Source organism: Siphateles boraxobius, unplaced genomic scaffold, assembly GCF_051911475.1.
Source record: "Siphateles boraxobius isolate OS27281-9 unplaced genomic scaffold, OSU_SipBor_1 63, whole genome shotgun sequence".
Taxonomy (NCBI): domain Eukaryota; kingdom Metazoa; phylum Chordata; class Actinopteri; order Cypriniformes; family Leuciscidae; genus Siphateles; species Siphateles boraxobius.
The window spans coordinates 2,630,465-2,649,983 of record NW_027509190.1 but is presented as its reverse complement, the minus strand read 5'-3'; the positions used below and the strand labels follow the sequence as shown (position 1 = coordinate 2,649,983).

The 19,519-nt window shown below is 42.1% G+C and overlaps 1 protein-coding gene and 1 non-coding gene across 2 annotated transcripts; both read right to left on the bottom strand.

Annotated features, from left to right (window-relative positions):
* Positions 1–1,066: 1,066 nt before the first annotated feature.
* LOC143719437 (uncharacterized protein F54H12.2-like) lies at positions 1,067–2,374 on the bottom strand. Its single transcript, XM_077209785.1, has one exon. The coding sequence runs from the start codon at positions 2,372–2,374 to the stop codon at positions 1,067–1,069; it is 1,308 nt and encodes a 435-aa protein (XP_077065900.1).
* Positions 2,375–7,952: 5,578 nt separating this feature from the next.
* On the bottom strand, positions 7,953–8,026 carry trnam-cau (transfer RNA methionine (anticodon CAU)). The gene has a single exon. It is a non-coding gene; the product is annotated as a tRNA-Met (tRNA).
* Between the last annotated feature and the right edge of the window lie 11,493 nt (positions 8,027–19,519).

Here is a 19,519-nt window from a genome sequence, read left to right as displayed (position 1 = left end):
CCCGCACTGCTAATGTTGAAGACGGTGTTGCTGAGGGGGCTGTGGTGGACGAAGTGCTGAAGAATGTCCCTTCGAGAAGCGTGAAAAACAGTAGATACATATTAGACAAGATGTCTAAAGCTAAAGGACTAAGCGGGTGGAACGAATCGGGGGAGTTTGTGTTCAAGGGTAAAGTCGTACCAGGTTCACACATGGTTGATTTGTTAAAAAATGTGACGGGCCCCCAAAAGGTTCGGGATGACCGGAGACCTCTGGGATGGACGGAGTTTCTACAGGCTTTTGGCGAGTTAAACATTCCTTTTTCTACAGTGCCGAATCAGCAGGTCAGGAGCGTGATTAAGTCTCTAAAGAGTAAACCCGCCACCCCCGCCACCACACCCGATGTTAGACCTTATAAAAAGGCACGGAAATATTCATGCTACAGGACTCCGAAAGACTCTGTATTTAAAATATCGACCGGTGATCCGAGGCAATGGTTGGAATTTTAACGAATGTATCTTACGATTAAATAAAGACGATAAAAAATAAAATGTTTTAAGATTTTTTATTTATAGATCAAACACGTTTGCACACAGGATGACATTTTATCATTACACACATGCGGTCTTAATCTCTTCACAAATAGGGATACCATTTTATCATTTTTAATATAATCGTCGGTGTATAGTTTCAACACACGGTCATAGTCACAACCTTTAGTTAAATGATATAGAAAAAACAAACAGTGCTCCCCACAGGTATTGGATGAATAATCCTGGACTTGTCTGTCGGAATATAATACTTGGGGGTGGTTGGTCGCTAGAAAGTGATCGATGCTGGTTGGGAAGCGGGTGCTGTTGGGTGGATTGCCAAAGCTGTCGAAAAAACAAGCGGGCCCCTCTTCGGGTAAATAAACGGCGATCCAATGCTCACCGGGTAGCCGAGCGGGGTCGGTGTTAATGATCCCCATCGCAGGTAAGGTCCTCACAGGTTTTTTGGGTAGTTGATCGCTCGGTAGAACCCCAAGAAAATGTGTTCTGCACGTCATTTTATCCACGATAGCTGTGAGTTGAAGCGTGTTCATCTCTCAATAGTAATCGATCAGCACCTGTCTGCGGTTAGACACTTCAATGAGAGAATCAAAAACGGCGTAAATGATTAAGTTAACGGTATTTGGCAGCGGTTGTCTGAAACGAGCTTCGACTCTGATATTTCCGGACTTGATGAGCGAAATGTGCTGTCCACACTCTTCATCCGGGGTGAGGTTAAACGCATAAAGCGTGTATCCGTTTATGAAATCGTTACTGTCGATACAGAGTGCGCGGTCTTTAAGGTGTCTACCGGTCGCCATCGAAAGCTGATAAAATTCACGCGCCGCCAGACCGGCTTCGAAATTAGGTTGTAGAGGTTTAGCGGGGAATTGCTGAGAGTCGACGTAGACGGCTAAGAACTCCAGATTGTAATGTTTGAACGCAAATGGATTTTTTGTGTAGGATCCGGTGAATGCATCGTTGTCGACCATGGCGATGATGATAGACTTTGGCAATGTTCCTAAAAACAGATTTTCTTGATTCAGAACACGAGACCCAGTAGGGATTGAGAACGTTTTTAGACAGACCCTGTCGACGGCGTACTTGGCCGTTGTTGACAGTAACGCCTGTGCGTGAGCCAGTCTCACCGGGGGTGATACAGACACTTTCTTGACAAATAGGGATGCCGCCGTTATATTTAATTTGTAAGCAATGTCGTCGCCCCTCATCAGGCAGAATTCATCTTTTGCTCGAATAAATCGCAACTTAACATCCACCCCATTCAGTAAAAGTTTCTCCTGGAAGAATATATCGGCGTGTATGGGGGTAAACAGTTCCACCTCCCTGCTCCGGCTGGTATAGGTCGCCCTCTTTGTCAGTCCCGCGTTATTTCCAGGGGGGTCATGCACATCCATCTGACCCGCCGAATCTTTGTGAAACAACGATGTGGAGAACAGAGATTCCAACGTATCCTTACCGTAGTTGAGCAGACTCTCTATGATACAGCGATAAGGATAGGTGCTTGAGCTTTGAGATATCAGGCGATCACCCAGGGTTATGTCGACTTGCGAAAATATTGTAGCGCCCGGGTAGTTAATGAGTCCAACCCTAGCCGGATGCGGGATATCGTCTCCGTCAGGCTGCGTGATTTTCACCCGTAGATAGAGCATGGTGTTATTGAGATCCATATAATCATCCCCGTTTCCCGCGATAAAAAACTCTATCGGGGCAGAGGCCGAAAGGGCCGATAACGGAGCTACTTCTAAATAGCTGTTTTTCTCGATGATGGTCTGTGTCAGAGGTACCGTAAATAAGTCCAGCTCGGACTTGATGCACTCTCCCGACATACGATGCAGTAACGCCATGTTAGAATATGGTTTTTACCCCTCTCTTGACCGACGCGTTTCGCCTAACAGTCTTCTTACGCTTTCTACGTACGAGTGAGCGTTTGTTTGATACATGTGTTGTTTTCTTCCTTTTCACCCCCGATTGACCACGCCTTCTCACACCGGGAGGTTTGGACGTTCTCTTACGTGCCATGACCATCAGACCAGATCCGCCTTGAGCTTTAGCATCAATGTCGTGGGAACGCATCAATACATTTGAGAAGACGTCGGATACTATATTTTTAGCAGCCGATTTTAGGTGGGGCTTTGCAATGCTGAAGCCTCTTTTTAACAGAGGTACGGCCATCCTGAACAGACCTCTAAAAATACCCCCTAAGCCGCTACCATACATAACCCCTCCCCCGGCATAACCCGGTAAAGCTCCCCCGGCTTGGTTTTGATAGTAGGCGACATAGTCCGGACTCTCTCTAGGTCTATAATGATAATTCATTTTTTGGTTTAAAGTGTAGTTTTACGATGACTTTCCCGTAAGTGAAGGGTACCGGTTTGTTTTGATCGTCCTTAACCTCTATGGTGATGTCAGTGATGTGATCCTTGGCGATCGATGCGTAATGCGGCTTGTCGTATCTAGCAATGACCGTCTCGTTGGTTTTACCCGATATATGTACGCATCTCAAAAGGGGTACGTGAGAATCGCCGACCACTTGATATTGGATAATGTCCGTGTAGACGTAGAGTGTGTAGAACCCTGCGTTGATGTCGCATTGATGGGGGGCGTACATCATAATGGTTTTCGTCAAATCTGTTTCTTTATCGTAGCTCGATTGTCCGAGATACCCGCCTTTCGCTAATCCTAAAATAATGCCGAGTCTCCCTCGGAAGTAGAGTGAAACGTTGGGTTTTGCCACCAGAAACAGTTTGTTTTTTATTTCATCATGAGTCAATACCCCATGATTTAGGATAAGTTGATTTATAACACGTACGATGGCGCGAATATTCGGGTAGTACCCTCCAGCTATGTTTAATTGCTTCGCTGTGTTTTTTTTAACCGTATCACCATCCGACGCAATGTTTAGGGTGAAATATCCTTCTTTGTCGTTAAAGCTATACCAACTTCTAGGATATTCGATTTCGACTAGTCCGACTTGCCAGGGTCCTTTCAAGCTTATAGCTTTTGGTAGTCTGGTTGTATAGCTGGATATTCGATTTTGGGGGTAAACCCACGACGATGCATTGCATGGTAGCGTGACGTAGAACCCGTGCTCGTCCATGATGGTATGATCTCATCCGTTATGGTCGATGCGTTTTAAGGAGATTGCAAGTCCACCACAGTTTTTTTATCTACATAGCTGTTGAATTTTGAAGGCCATCCTAGCCATTTCACTAAAACAAGCGTAGATTTGCCTTGTTTTTTCTGACCTAAAATCTTTTCCACCTTAAAAGATTTGTTTTTACTCACAATTATTTTTTGCAGCTCTTTTTCATAAAAAACCCCTTCAAGGACTTCGCCGTCATAATCGCTGAGTCTGTAGACCGGGGGTTGGCGCGGGATACATGAGGATACAGTGAAAAACTCTTCAGTGTAGTTCTGCTCATAACCTTTGGCAAACGGACCTCTCACTTTAGAAATCCTGACGACGTCGCCGACTTTGAACTTTAATACGGGTTTCTCGGTCTTATTCTTCTTTACATCCCCATACAAGTTTTGAAACACTTGACCCTCATTGACTCTGCTGACGTCCACGGGTCTCATTCTGATACTGCGATGATAACTGGTATTGTACCCTTGAATAATGTCCTGTAAAACATCTATGTATCGTCGTGAATTGGTAGCCGTTAAAAATCTCCACATGCGACTTTTTAACGTTCTATTAAATCGTTCGACGACGCTGGCTTTCAAATCGGTAGCGGTAGCGAAATGATTAATGTCATGCTTTTTCATGAGATTTTGAAAATGTTTGTTAAAAAATTCCTTCCCCTGATCCGTCTGCAATTTCTGCGGGACACGCCCCTCTTCGAGTATAGACTCGAACGCTTTGGTAACCTCAACCCCGCTCTTATTCTTCAACACCCTGGTCCATGCGTGTTTGGTGAAAACGTCCACGCAGGTCAGCAGATATTTATGACCGTCATTATCCTTGGCATAAGCGGTCATGTCGACCAGATCGGCCTGGAACTGAGTATCGATTCCGTATACAACCACCCTATTTCGTTTGTATTTTATCGGCGCTGTTTTGTGTAATGTGTAAGCATCCTCACCAGCCAGCCATTCTGAAACCTGTTTATCGCTTAGACGGACTCCGCTATCTTTTAAGACGGCATCTTTTAATCGTTTTTTACCCCCTAAAGAACCTGGGTTGGACGGTGTATAATAAGCCTTTTTCATGAGCTCGGACATGATGATGATGATGTTTCACCCGCTGTGAAAGAATGAGAGGTACGGATGATTTGAATCAATCTTTTATTAAAAAAATATGGATATAATGACGTTACAGAATATACAGGCTAAGTAAAAATGGTTATAATGACATGTCTGTACACGCTAGGTAAAAAAATGAATATAATACAACAAACATTAAGTAAAAATGGATATAATCATGCTACATGCACACTCAAGGTTAAAATGAATATAATACAACATAGTAAAAAAATGGATATAATGACGTTACAGTTTAAGTAAAACGGATATAATACAACGGTCTAATCACAATCTAGCCAGAATAAAAAGTAAAATATAATTTCAAACGGGGAATCGGATGCGTCCTCAATAATCTTGTTCATAAGACCGATGATCTGGTCTTTGTAATGATCTTTAAACATGGATGCTATAAAGTGTGTTATACTCCCCACAACGCCCATGTCGGAGGAGGTTTGGTCACTCGCCATTCACGATGGAGAGACCTTCCCAGAGATCAACGACGTCGTAGATGATCTCCTTGCAGGGTTTGTCCAGAAGTCTCCCCCTGATTTCTTCTAGCTTGGCTGTGATGAATGGTTCGTCTTTTAATTCATGCAGAATACCCCCGACTGTTCCTTGAATACGGTGGGGTCGAGATTTTAACCCACACCGGTTGAGGATAATAGTAATGATGGTATGAAAATTGGGTTTAAACAGCTTGCCTGACAGTTCATCAAAGTGTGTGTCGAAGAAGTAGTTGGGAGGGTCAAACAGGCAGGAATGCTGCAGCTGGCTAGGATGATCAATCGCACACCCCTCACATTCCTCCTTGAGCTTATCACCAATGAGATGTTGCAGCAGCACCACGACCGCTGCTTTTATGATTTTGAATCCAACGTCGCTGAAACATCCGTCTGTAGCGTCTAAATTGGGTTTAGCATCGGGGTCGTCGGACTCGTAAGTCAGGTTCTGAGATCCAAGCTTTTTGTCGGATGGTGGTGAAGGTTTAGTGCAAGCGCAGTCGCACTCGATCTCCAAATCCCAGTCTAAGCGACGTTTGGTAGTTTTAGTCTGACCCCAGTCGTTTTCAAAGCACGGTGCCAAGGCTATGCGACGTCTGGTAGTTTTGGCCGGGGCCCAGTCTTTGTGGAGACCCGATGGTCCGGCGTCGTCGGTCAGAATATGGTCGATCACGCTATCGTCAGGGTCGAGAATGCTGCCGAAAGAGATACCGCAGCTGCACACGTGTGTGGGTTCTGGACCTCCGTCTTCAGCCATGGTTTATATGTGTTTGCTCGGGAGGGTCTGGTCGCTGGAATTTATGAGGTTGTAGAAGAGGGCGGAACATTCTAGACTTTTAACCACGGTTTATATAGACGCTTGGGAGGGTCTGACAGTCGAGCTTTAGGATGACTGTAGTGAATGGGCGTGGATGGCTTAGTAAACGAACTGCTGCGCGCGCATCTCTCGGGGTGGAACAGCTGCACTTTGATTTTGTTGTATCCGTCGTGCAGGTCACACCATTTGAACATTTTGTTGATGGCTGAAAAAACACTAGTCAGCAGATTCAGATCGCACCAATTGAACACAAATTGCATTTCGTACAGATCGTGATGCTCGTTAGGCCGGATAACTCCTGATCGAGTGCTGTCGAGCTTTGTCTTGTCTTTACAGCAGAATATGTAGACAGAATCATTCGGCTTCTTTTTAGTATGGTCACCTACCACACGGTACCGGGTGTTTGGGCTTACACCGTCCCACTCGGCAGTGTACAAAGGCTCTTCGCCGATGTCGTGCAGATCCTTCCAGACAAACGTGTAAAATAGAGTCCAGTCTTTTTCAGGAAATACAACACACGGATCTTCCCCAGGCTGAAACTCACCCACGCCGTCGGCGGTGTAGAGTATAACAATTCGTGAGGGTTTATGAAATTTGTACCCGAATACACGGTTACTACACATCATATATTCAGCTTGAGTCCATTCCGAAGTTTCATGGAGAAAGTTTGTCAAACGGACGTGTCCAATGGCCTTTCTCGGTGCCATAGTCAGACTTTCCATCATCTTGCTGGTCAGCGCCATCTCTGGGGTTTTAGGGGAGGATGAACCATCCATGCTCATGTAGCTCATGGTTCTCTTTCTGGTCTGGCTACAACACACTATCCCCATTTATATAGCGTGCTCAGGAATGCCAGGATATCGGATGACACGCACACACTCACAGACAGACGCACACACACACACAGTGCGGAGACTGTCAACTTTAATCCAATTCTTCACCATAGTGAAACGGTAAGATGATTTTACTTTTGTAATTCTAATCTATTCTAATCTATATGCGACATTAGAAAAATTATTTTCTCACCCCGACACGGAGGAAATTTCCCACACCAAGAAGTTATTTCCCCCCGGGGTCAATAGGTCAAAATCAATGGGGCAAAGACAACTGGCAAAGACAACTGGCAACTTCATATATCATACAAAAGTCAATAGGGCAAAGACAACTGTCAACTTGATCGATCGATAGGTCAAAGGTTAATCCCTACATTAAAGGACCTCCGGAACATCCTCCGGAATGTACTGTCAACTTGATCGATCGATAGGTCAAAGGTTAATCCCTAAATTAAGCGACCTCCGGAACAACCCCCTCCGGAAGGTCAAAGGTTAATCCCTACATCAAAGGACCTCCGGAACACCCTCCGGAAGGTCAAAGGTTAGCCCCGCCCACCTGTCAATCATAGGGTCATAAATCATTTTGACATAAGCCGAATGGTTATAACTACTAACTGAATTTCACGAAATAACATGTTGTGATGTTTACCGGAAGAAGATGCAGTAGAATTTCATGGCAAGGATTCTTGGAAATTTCTTGGAATGAAATGTCATGGGTTTGGGGGCATGGGGTGGAGTGTCATGACACAAGATTCAAGGAATGTCATGTAAAACATCACATTAGCATTAACAAGACATGCCATTAGAATGAAAGAATGATATAAGCCTTAACAAAACATTGTAACAACACTGACACATATAACATGAATATGAGAGTAATACTATTACTGCATTTGTTCAACATTAGTCTTAAAGAAACACTGGATTTCAATTACAGTGCATATGAAGAAATGGACAAAGGCATAAAAGGGAATACAGAAAGCAGCTCCTTTATTTACACTGTCCCGTGTATCAAAAAGCACCATTCTGCCCCGTGTGAGGCTCGAACTCACGACCTTCAGATTATGAGACTGACGCGCTGCCTAACTGCGCCAACGAGGCATGTGCTCTGACTCGGGTGAGCGGTGAAGCCCTAGATTCTAGATCATCTGCCATTCCGTGTAGGTGCAAAAATGCTGCTGACCACTGGCCGTCGTGTCAGGATGGCCGAGCGGTCTAAGGCGCTGCGTTCAAGCTGGGGAACAATAGTCCAACAAAGGTGGGGAAGAAGGGAAGAAAAGGGGGAAGGAAGAAAAAGAGAGGGGGAAGAAGAGAAAGAAAAACGAAGAAAAGAAAGGCTGAAATTTGATGTTCAAAGATATGCCTTCATTAGCATAGATCTTATGGTACATTTTCCGGTTTCTTCGTGTGTGAAAATCACGCATTTATATCACACTGTTTTCTATTGCAGGTGTGCACCAAGACAGGGGTTCGAATCCAGCTAAAGACAACTTTTTGTAATATTTATTATTTGAATAAATGATCATTATTTTTGAATGCATACTGTTCCCGTTTTAATAAAATATACATATTTAATTTGTTTGTTGTGTTTTTTGATATTCTATCATGAAAAATAATGTTATTTGCATTATTATGCAATGAACAAAGATGCAAATCATTAATTAGTAACTTATATGCTGTAAAATGTTTCACAAGAATAACAAAATGTACAAATTATATTTTTATATACAAATGTTATATTGTTGCAGTGTACTGATAAAATATTGTTATAATAAAGTAAAAGTAAATAAGCTAAATTTTTTAATGCATACTGTTCCAGTGTTTATAAAATATACATATGTAATTTGTTTGTTGTTTTTTGATATTCTTTCATTAAAAAAAAAATGTTATTTGCATTATTATGCAACGAACAAAGATGCAACCCATTAAATAGTAACTAATATGAAGAATGTCTGTCACAAGAATAACAAAATGGACAAATTATCTTTTTAAATACAAATGTTATATTGGTGCAGTGTACTGATGAAATATTGTGTTATATGAAAGTAAAAGTAAATAAGCAAATTCTTTTTGAATGCATACTGTTCCAGTGTTAATAAAATATACATATGTAATTTGTTTGTTGTGTTTCTTTGGTATTCTTTCATAAAAATATATAATTGCCAATGGAACAGTGTTATTATTTAGTAGTTGTTGTATTATTATTGATCTGATTAAGTATTTTTTTAGGTTACATTCAAACAAGACACTTGCAAATCTGTTATTTGTAATGAACAAAGATGCAACCCATTAAATAGTAACTAATATGCTGAAAATGTCAATCACAAGAATAACAAAATGTATAAATTATATTTTTTATATACAAAAGTTATATTGTTGCAGTGTTCTGATGAACTAGTGTTATATGAAAGTCAAAGTCAAAAAGAAATCACTTGCCAATTTGTTTTTATTTTCCAGTCATGCCAACAGAACTGTAATGAATATTAAAATGTTAAATACTGGTAACATGTTTTAAAAATAAATAAATAAAATGAAGAGTTAAATAGGTTTTCAAAAACAAGAAATAAAAAGTTAAAATGTTAAATAACGTTAAAAAAACAGTTAAATAATATTCAACACAAGTATTAACTATTTAAACAACTGTTCACACTATATACATGATGCTATATACATGAAAATATATACATTATTTGGAAATGGTTCTCCGCATTTCCTCTAACCACACCTCTTTTGAAACAGTCTCAGTCTGTGGGCAGTACACCCTGCCCCTGTACTGGCTATGTCCTGTAGCACTTGTTTTAAATTGCCCACATTTTTTGCAAGTGTTGGCCTCTACGGTTCTCCTGTAGGGTCTCTTGGGCATGGCGTCTGGATTGGCAGCTGGTGAAGCGGGTAAGCGGGTGCCGTGTACAGCTGTTGGCTGTAACAGTGGCTGTACCATTTGCATCCCCTGGGCCATTGGGATGCCCTGGATCATTTGCACTCCCTGGAACATTGGCACACCCTGGCACATTGGCACAGCCTGGAACATTGGCACACCCTGGAAACCTGGTGCTGATGGTATAAGTATATTTGGTACCATCTGCAGTGATGCTCCAGATGCAGATGGTGTCAGCAACGTCTGACTCTGCGCTGGTGCCTTGGGTCTGAGAGGGGGTCGCCCAACAGAAGTCTGCCTCTGCTTTGCCTGACCAGCTGTGCTCTCTGGTAGCTTGTACTGGTGCTGCTCCCCTGGTTGTTCTGGCTCAGTCCGTAGACGTTTGGCTACCTGGAGAGGCTCATGAGCTTCAGGGAGGGGCTGAGGCAACTGAATGCCCTGAAGCAGCACAGACAGCTCCTGCTTTTTCTGTCTTTTGTTATACCACTGAATCAGGGTGTTCTGGTTAACCTCCACCAGCTGCATGGATGTTCCTCTCATCACCAAGCTGTTGCCCAGTAAAAGCTGCCTTATCCTGCGATAGTCTTGCAGGATCAGAGACCATCTTGACAGGGCTCCCTTGCCTTTTCTTTTGGGGCTTGGGTGGACAGTGCAAAGTCTGATGAAGATGGTCTCCACCAGACGGCAACAGTCAGGCCACTGAGCAGGTGCGCTGCTTGCACCCAGCACACATCTGGTGGTGCTCTCTACACCAGGGTGAGTGGGCTTCTTCGGGACCTTGAAGCGTCCACACAGCAGTCTCTTTCGGCATCGACTGTCATACACCATCCGTTCCTTGTCCCGGTCATCCAGGTTCTGCCAAAGAGCAATTATGGTGTTGGCTTCCTGGTTGGTCAGGCTGAGGGCTGGGTGGTCCCGGAGATCCACCAGATATTCTGCCAGCTGGTCCACATGTTGATAACCCGGGATATTTTGGTAGTCAACAGCCTATTAAAAAACACAAACATGCAATACAATTATTACATCACATCTGTCTAATGCATAATTCCATAACTGATTGTGTTATTTTCCTGTTTATCACCGTAAAGCACTGTATAGTACAAAGCAGAGAGCGCCATTCTTGGCATTTTACAAAGCACCAAATAAATAAAGATGACTTGACTTGATGTGTATTTGCAGCTTACAAATGAGTTTAGGCTGTACTTTTAAATGTAAAATATGTGGAAAGTCTGGATTTAAAGCACTGGATGTTAATTCATCATAATTATTCTAGTTAATTTGAAAGACATACAAAGGAGTAGTATTTACCGTCTCTTCTTCATCAACATCCTGACCAGCATCCTCTGGCTCTGCGGGGAGAGTTGAAACAGATGTTTCAGAGGGAACAGGTGTGACAGCAGTCCCTGAGGGTCCAGGTGATGAAGGAGACTGTGTGAGGACAAGTTTGGGGTCAGGGATCAGTGAAGGGGATGTGGAGCCCAGTACAGGTGTGGCACTGCTGGTGACCAGGGTGGAAGAACCCAGTGTCAGTGTGGAAGAGGGTGGTGACAGAACAGCCTCCGGATCTGCTATTGTGTGATCCTCGCTGATGTCACAGAAGCCCTCATCTCGCTCCTCCACACTGAGGTCCTCAATGAGCTCTGCTGTCTGCTCAGAGTCAGGATTCATGTCCTGCAGTGCCTGACCAGTCTGCTGGAACAGATACTGCACTCCAATGAGCTCACCTGAAATAAAAACAATAAACAAACGGAAATTAAATAGAATGTTGTGTATCATATTTGATACATTAGGCTTTTGTAGTAGCTCATATAGTGTGAGAATATAGAGCTCATCGTCAAGGAGAAAAAAAACAAAACAGTTTTATTTAGAGGCCCAACACGTTTAATTATGTGGGCAAAACATGAAATGAAATGCAATACAATGATGATTGAGAGAAAAGTCTGATGATCATTTTGATATTTACATGTAACATGATTTTCTAATCAAGTGAACCCAAGCGGATTCAGTCTAGTAACTAGTCATTAAATATTAGTAACAATATAAAAGTTATTCTTACAATTACTTTATAAAATCAGTAAAGGTTTCACAATGAAAAGAAACGTGAAGCACGAGCTGAAGGTGGACACTTTTACAATTATACTAAAAGACTATAATCAATCAGACGACAGAGGGCATGTTTCCTAAAAAGTTTTGATCATGTTGATCATTTAGAGTCCTTTAGAAACTTGCATATCAATTATGATACAATCGACTCTATAGGGTTAAATCTGACATATAGACGGAGGTTACACAGAAATTGCAAGTTGATAAAATAAAAAATATATAAAATAATTCTCACCGGTGTAACACTTTTCATAATTGCCGTTTACACAGTGAACAAGTTCTCCTGTGTAGCTGCGCAAAGCTGATGGCTCCGATGACAGGGAAGCAGCCTCCCGGTCCTGGTCCACCGGTGTAGACCCTCAAGCAGATAAATCTGAAAGTTCAGACTGTTTGCACTGGTCCCTGTAAATAGACACAGCAGTGTTTAGGAGGTGTTAAAGGAACACACAAAAACACTTAATGCTCTTTCTTTACACATGCACAGTGTGTGTGACAAAGACAATACCTGGGATGAAACGGTTCAGGTGTAAATGAAAGGACTCGAGAGAAGTGGAGCCTCTGGCACATCTGTAGGTCTTTAGAAGCACACCTCCCTTGTTTAGGCTCCCTGTCTCTGTATAGAGCACAACACCAGGGGGGTCTTGAATGCATTTCACATGCTTCTTCTGGACATTCCAGATGTGCTCCATCCTTTCTCGGTCCAGGAGAGGAACACCCAGGGAGTCTTTGCCCTTGCTGCTCAGGAGCTCTGTAAGCAGCCGCTCAAGGAAAAGGATGGTAGTCTCCTCTCCACAGGTCCTCCTCCGGCAATGGAGTGCCAGCTCATTCCTGGTAAGATGCTTGTTGACATCTTCATCTGTCAGCGCAGGCCAACCCTGGGATATCAACAGCTCTCTCTTTGCTTTGCGAAGCATAGAAACATCAGCCGCATCCCACTCAAAAATGCACGCTGACAGCCGTGACATGAAGATGGGATACAGCTGATGGGCATCAGTTGTACACCCCATGGCAATCCTGCGCATAAAATGCCAGATGTCCAACCGAATCATGAGATCAGGCCACCCTCTGAATCTGGTTTTCAGCTTGGTCTCACCCACATCAGTGCAGCAGCCACAGTCCACGTACAAAACAGCAGGTGGATCCACACTAGCCTGCTGGTACCTTTTCACCAGACCATCGACCATCATGTCCAGTCCTGCTCCTTCCTGTGCTGTCAGCACACTCATGAGCACCTGACCAAACTCATTGCCAACAGAGGTAAGCCAGAGTCCCGTTCCCCTTGCCGTCCCAGCCAGCTTCTTAGTGATCTGCAGTAGATGACAGGAAGCACCATGCAACATCACACCATGTAGAATATGATACTCATGCTCTGACAATGATATAACAGTAAACACCATAAATTAATAAAAATCCCCTGCTAACCTTTTTAGTGGAATCCATCTTCAAGACTGAACCATACGTAGATGTTATCCTTGCATGGATTTCATCCAGCCTTGTCAGGATGTCTTGGCTGTACACTTGCAGCTTGGGACCACTGTAGGCTCTGGGGGTTCCTGGAATTGTATTTGCAACACCCCGGGTCGTTTGAGGAAGTCCACACATTGGGTGGTGTACCGGGCCATACGCTGGAGCCACTCCTCACTGTGGTTCTCACGCAGCTGTTTGATGACCCGCGTGGGACTGTTGCCTAGGCCACGCTCACGCAGCAGCCGAATGACTCTAATATCACAGGCATACCTTAGGAAAAGCAAAATCCACACATTCATATATTTTACATAATTGATTTGTAAAGTATTTGCAAACATATGTGATGATGGGCTATCAACTGGATGTGGAATTAAAGTGCCCTTACTTCCGCGTGAGGATGACCCGAAATTCAGAGCGATGGCCCAGATCCAGCTGTTGCAGGACAGTCTGACTCCAGGACACATGCGAGGCTTTACACTTGGTACAGATGAGGGTTTCTGTGACCATGTTGTACATCCTATCGATGTCCAGAACCTGCCGTGCCCTTTTGTGCAGACCGCCTCCAGTCAGCTGATGCTGCCCGCAGGCAGAATTGGGACAGAGAGCCTTGATCTTCCACAGCTTGTACGGCATCCACAGCAACAGAGCATGACAAAAAAATCTGTCTGGAGCTGGAGCCTGGTTGTAAATAAGTGCTGGCTGTGGTGGGTAATACCCGAGCTGTAGGTTGTCTCGAAGCTCTGGTTTTCCCTTGGGCCCCATTTTAAAAAGCCTGCTGGCAATCCACCTGTGATCCTCTGGTGGCAAAGTGTCCGACCACAAACGATGCAGTCGAACTGCAGATGCATCTTGCAGTAATGCCCCCGAAGGAGTAGTCTGTGAAGGAAAAAGACAAAACATTTAGTCTAGCAGGTCATTTATTTAATTACCGCTTTATCTATCCAAGACTACCCTCATATAAAATAGAAAATATTGGATGTCAAATACGTACTTAAGGTTATAGAATAAAATGTATACATTTGTTCCAATAGTTTTCAGAATTGTGTCAGCTGCTAGCACTAATTTGTGTGACTCTACTGAGTTGTGACAGTTAATATGCAAATTCAATTATTTTGGACCAATAAAATTTGAAATTACTTACCGAGACAACATGCAATGAAATATAATATATGTTGCATATATAACAAGAGAAAGAAACAGTCATAACTGTCCAATAATTTTAACTAATCCTAGATGGAATTATACAATACTGTTTAAAGGTCTATGTTCAGTAAGATTCTTTTTGTTTTTGAAATATGATTAAAATACAGTCAAAAACAGTAATAGTGGGAAATAATATTGCAATTTAGGATCGCCGCTTATTTGAATCTGTTTTCAAAAGTATTTACAGTTTTTTTAAATCGCTAACAAGCGCTTACCCATACTTCAGATACTTTTTCCTAAACTCTTAACACAGACTCACACCAACAAAACACAATTGGCCAAATGGATAATTTTCTTCTCAAGAACACATTTTGTTACAGATTTTTATGATTGTTTACACACTAAAATAAAAATTTCCACGCAATTTGCAAAATTCTACTCCAATGAGCAAAACCCCTCCACAGATTTGCACAACATTACACACAATGTCTGCTTTACCCTTTTAGCAAAACATTACACACAGTGATTTGTAAAACTCTACACACATTTTCACACCTTAGACACAGATAAGGATTGTGAGGTTACTTCCTTGTCATTACAAAGCCCCGGATTGCCATTGACCACACTAATGAATGAATTGGATATGCACATCCATCAGGCGTGGAAGCACACATGTGCTAATTTGAAAACGCATCACTCAGGAGTGCTATAAAAGGCAGCAGGTGAGTTCACCTGTCTTCAACAAAAATGGAAGGAGCTAGAAGAAGAAGAAGAAGAAGAAGAAGAAGAAGAGTGAGAATAAGAGGGGGGGCTCAAAGAGAAGGAGGTAGAGGAAGAGGAGAAGGAGGTAGATGAAGAGGAGAAGGAGGTAGAGGAAGAAGAGAAGGAGGTAGAGGAAGAGGAGAAGGAGGTAGAGGAAGAGGTGAAGGAGGTAGATGAAGAGGAGAAGGAGGTAGAGGAAGAGGAGAAGGAGGTAGAGGAAGAGGTGAAGGAGGTAGATGAAGAGGAGAAGGAGGTAGAGGAAGAGGTGAAGGAGGTATAGGAAGAGGAGGAGGTAGATGAAGAGGAGAAGGAGGTAGAGGAAGAGGTGAAGGAGGTAGATGAAGAGGAGAAGGAGGTAGATGAAGAGGAGAAGGAGGTAGAGGAAGAGGAGAAGGAGGTAGAGGAAGAGGTGAAGGAGGTAGATGAAGAGGAGAAGGAGGTAGAGGTTTTCAAAATTGCGTGTAAACAATTGAAAAAAACTGTAAATATATACTAACTCTTCATTTCAAAATAGAAATAGAAATAGAAGCTTTCTCTGCACACACTAACTTTACCAAAACACTGGAAATCTGACTCAGAATGAAATTATTCTGTCAAAGAATAACACTTGTTTTCACTTCACAAGGTACATGCAGTCAATCAAAGTACACCAGGTTTCAAAATACTGGCTATTGTATTACAAAAACTTCATAGACTTTTGTGTTTCAGTTTTACAGGTATTTGCATACAAAACATGCAATCCACCATTTTTACACTAAATTTATTGGTTGGGAACTGTATGTCCACATGTACAGTATTCCAGTAAAAAGCAAATCAGTTTTTTTTCCCTTTACTGTGTACCAGTCTCTCTTAGCGAAAGACCGTGGTTGATTACATGGTCAATGATAGTGGCACGAATTTCATCACTGACTACTGTTCTTCAGCCCTTGGAAGTCCTTAGGCCTGCTCTTCTCCCTGGCCCTGCTCCTCTCACTGCACCTCTCATCTCTCACTGCACCTCTCACTGCACATCTCATCTCTCACTGCACCTCTCACTGCACCTCTCATCTCTCACTGCACCTCTCACTGCACATCTCACTGCACCTCTCACTGCACATCTCATCTCTCACTGCACCTCTCACTGCACCTCTCACTGCACCTCTCACTGCACCTCTCACTGCACATCTCATCTCTCACTGCACCTCTCACTGCACATATCACTGCACCTCTCACTGCACCTCTCATCTCTCACTGCACCTCTCACTGCACATCTCACTGCACCTCTCATCTCTCACTGCACCTCTCACTGCACCTCTCACTGCACATCTCACTGCACCTCTCACTGCACAACTCACTGCACCTCTCACTGCACATCTCACTGCACCTCTCACTGCACCTCTCACTGCACATCTCACTGCACATCTCACTGCACATCTCACTGCATCTCTCACTGCATCTGTCACTGCACATCTCACTGCACATCTCACTGCACCTCTCACTGGACATCTCACTGCACATCTCACTGCATCTCTCACTGCATCTGTCACTGCACATCTCACTGGGCCTGCTCTTCTCCCTGGGCCCCTTGCTCTTACTCTTCCTCGTCCAGACATTACAGTGTTTGTCTTTTTCTGTTTCCAAAAACATCACTCCTCAAAGTCCTCCTTTTAATGTATAAGTGTCAATGTAACAGAAAAAAATAACCCCTGCCACTGAGTCTAAGCCAGACTGGAATCAGCTATGGTTGGCTCAATTTACCCAACATAAATCAGGTGTGTGTCAATTATTCAATTGTTTGTTTATTATCAGCTGAGATATATTGTTTTTGAACTGATATCATTGAAGAAGCCGAGGTTTTTATACTGTATCTAAGGTTTGGAATATTGTTTTTGCTATTGTGGGGTGGTGTGTGTTAACATTTGTAAATACTACAAAACAATCCATAATTTTGTTGGGAGGTATAGCTTGTCTGTTAAGAAAATGTAAGCATTGTGGAAATGTGTTCACTGACTGCATATTGTGTGAAAACTGTATAGTATTGCTCTTAATTCATTATGATAAGATTTCCTGCATACAAAATATATTTCTAAAAAGTGCACAGACGTGGAATGTGTCTTAGAATGCAAGTTTCTAAAAAGTGCACAGATGTGGAATTTGTCTTAGAATGCAATGTGGATTATGCCAGTACTTACAGAGACAGTGGTGCTTGGTGTAGGGGCACTGGACACTGCTGCGCTGGGTTGGTCAACAGCCTGAGATGGTCTCCTAGCCACACTCAGATTTGGCTTTGCAGCAGCAATGTGGGACCCACCAAATCTTGGCTTGGTAAACTAAAAAAGGGCAAAACAATTTCAATGAAAATACAAATTGAATTGTAACAGCACATTGGCCAAAAATATAATAAAATGTAAAATGAGAAAATATCTATTGATCCTATCATTCATTATATAACTAAAGGACCTGCTTTCTTTCTTTAACTTATTTTTTTGTCTGTGTATTACCACACTCTACTACTTATACAGATTGAAATAAGCACAGTTAGAATAGAAAAATGTGTGGGAAGGTATTGCTAGAATGTGAGTATATAGTAATTTAACAAGTACCTTTTAAAAATGACTTAAAATCAAAAATTGTTTGCACATAGTTTGTAAGAGAAAGCGTTTATTAACAGTGAAGGGGGTGGATTGGAATCCACTGCTGCTTCAATGTATATGTAATGATTGATTATAATTAAGGTATTAATCAATAATTTTCCTTCTAAATATCAAATGAATTGAATGACTTCTCTGGAGATTTTACTTTATTTATATAAGTTACCAGTGTGATTACTGAAATGTTCTTTTCATGTATTCTTTAATGTCTGTATTTGATATCTGAATGCAGTGCTTGCTTATTTAACACAGCTTCCAGAAATGAAATAGGGACTTGTTTTGTGTTTGAGAAAGGTCTTCAATGTGTTTAAACATATAGGGGTCATTGAAGCCAATCGTTTAAGGGGCCATTTCTTTGTTAAAGCCTTTCTTTCCAGTTAGACTAAAGTTTAGCTATCCTTGAGAGAAAGAAGGTTACACTTGAAATGGCAACAAAGCAGATTCATGATGACTTAATTAATAATACGTGTATAATTAATTGTGCATTAGTGGAATGTTACCTGAGAAATACAGAATGAAAGACGTAGCTTCAATAGCCAGTTGGAAAAATCAACAGAGATGCCATGAAGGACGCGAGTGTCCTTTAACCCATAATGGCAAATCCCAATTAGAGAGGAAGAGGAGAATGCAAGAGCAGAGCCCAGAGAAGAAAGAGAGATCACATAGGTTACATTGTTCTTTCACCATTTTACTTGATCTAAACCAACCTGAGACAGTGAAACTGACCAATAAGCAGACTACAGCCGCCCCTGTACAAGGTGTCACAGCTGGCAGGTAGGTGTAAAAACATACCAGCCATTTCCACTGAACTTAAACCTTTATACTAAACGTATATTAAAACTGCAATTATATATAAAAAAAATGTTATTACCTTTGACAAACTTGGTATAATTTTAGAAGTAGGCTGGGGTGGGAGCTGACGCTGACTCTGCGCCATGACCTCCTGTGCTGGTCCAGTAGCGGCAGACTGTTGTTCAACAACCCTTGGTGCTTGTCCAATAGAGGCTGTGGCCTGCTTAAGACAACCACAAAAATACATAGGCTACAATAATTGTTGATCGAGAAGAATTTGTTCAGTAAATTATATATATATAAAAAAATACAAGTTACATCTTTACATTGTTACCTTTTGAGTGTGAAAACCACATATGCACTTTGGGACCGCTCCGAGCAAGGTTGTCTGGCCGCGAGACTGCATCGGACATCTTTCAATCTGTAAACATTATCACACATATAATATAGAATACATGCATTTCTAACTTATCAGTATGAATGCTACATTAATTTATTGAAGTGTGTCATTTATTTTTATTCATGTTCTTTGAAGGGGAGATACAAACTGTAAAATTAGAGATAAAGAGAGAGTAAAGTTTGTATCCTCCTTTAAAAGAACAAGAGAGGAACATTTCACACCTTCAAAAAAACATCCATTCACTCAACATCCCCACCCCCACTGCCTCAAATCTCTGAATCTCCCAGTGCAAAAAAAAAAGGTTTTTTTTTACATAAATAAACATAAATCTCAAATACCTGCAACATTATCTACATACATATCTATAAATAATGATGACATTGAATTAAATGATTAGGATTACAATTATTACATCATGC

Excerpts from the sequence above, each read along its gene's own strand:
- LOC143719437 (XM_077209785.1), bottom strand. The coding sequence starts at position 2,374 with ATGGCGTTACTGCATCGTATGTCGGGAGAGTGCATCAAGTCCGAGCTG.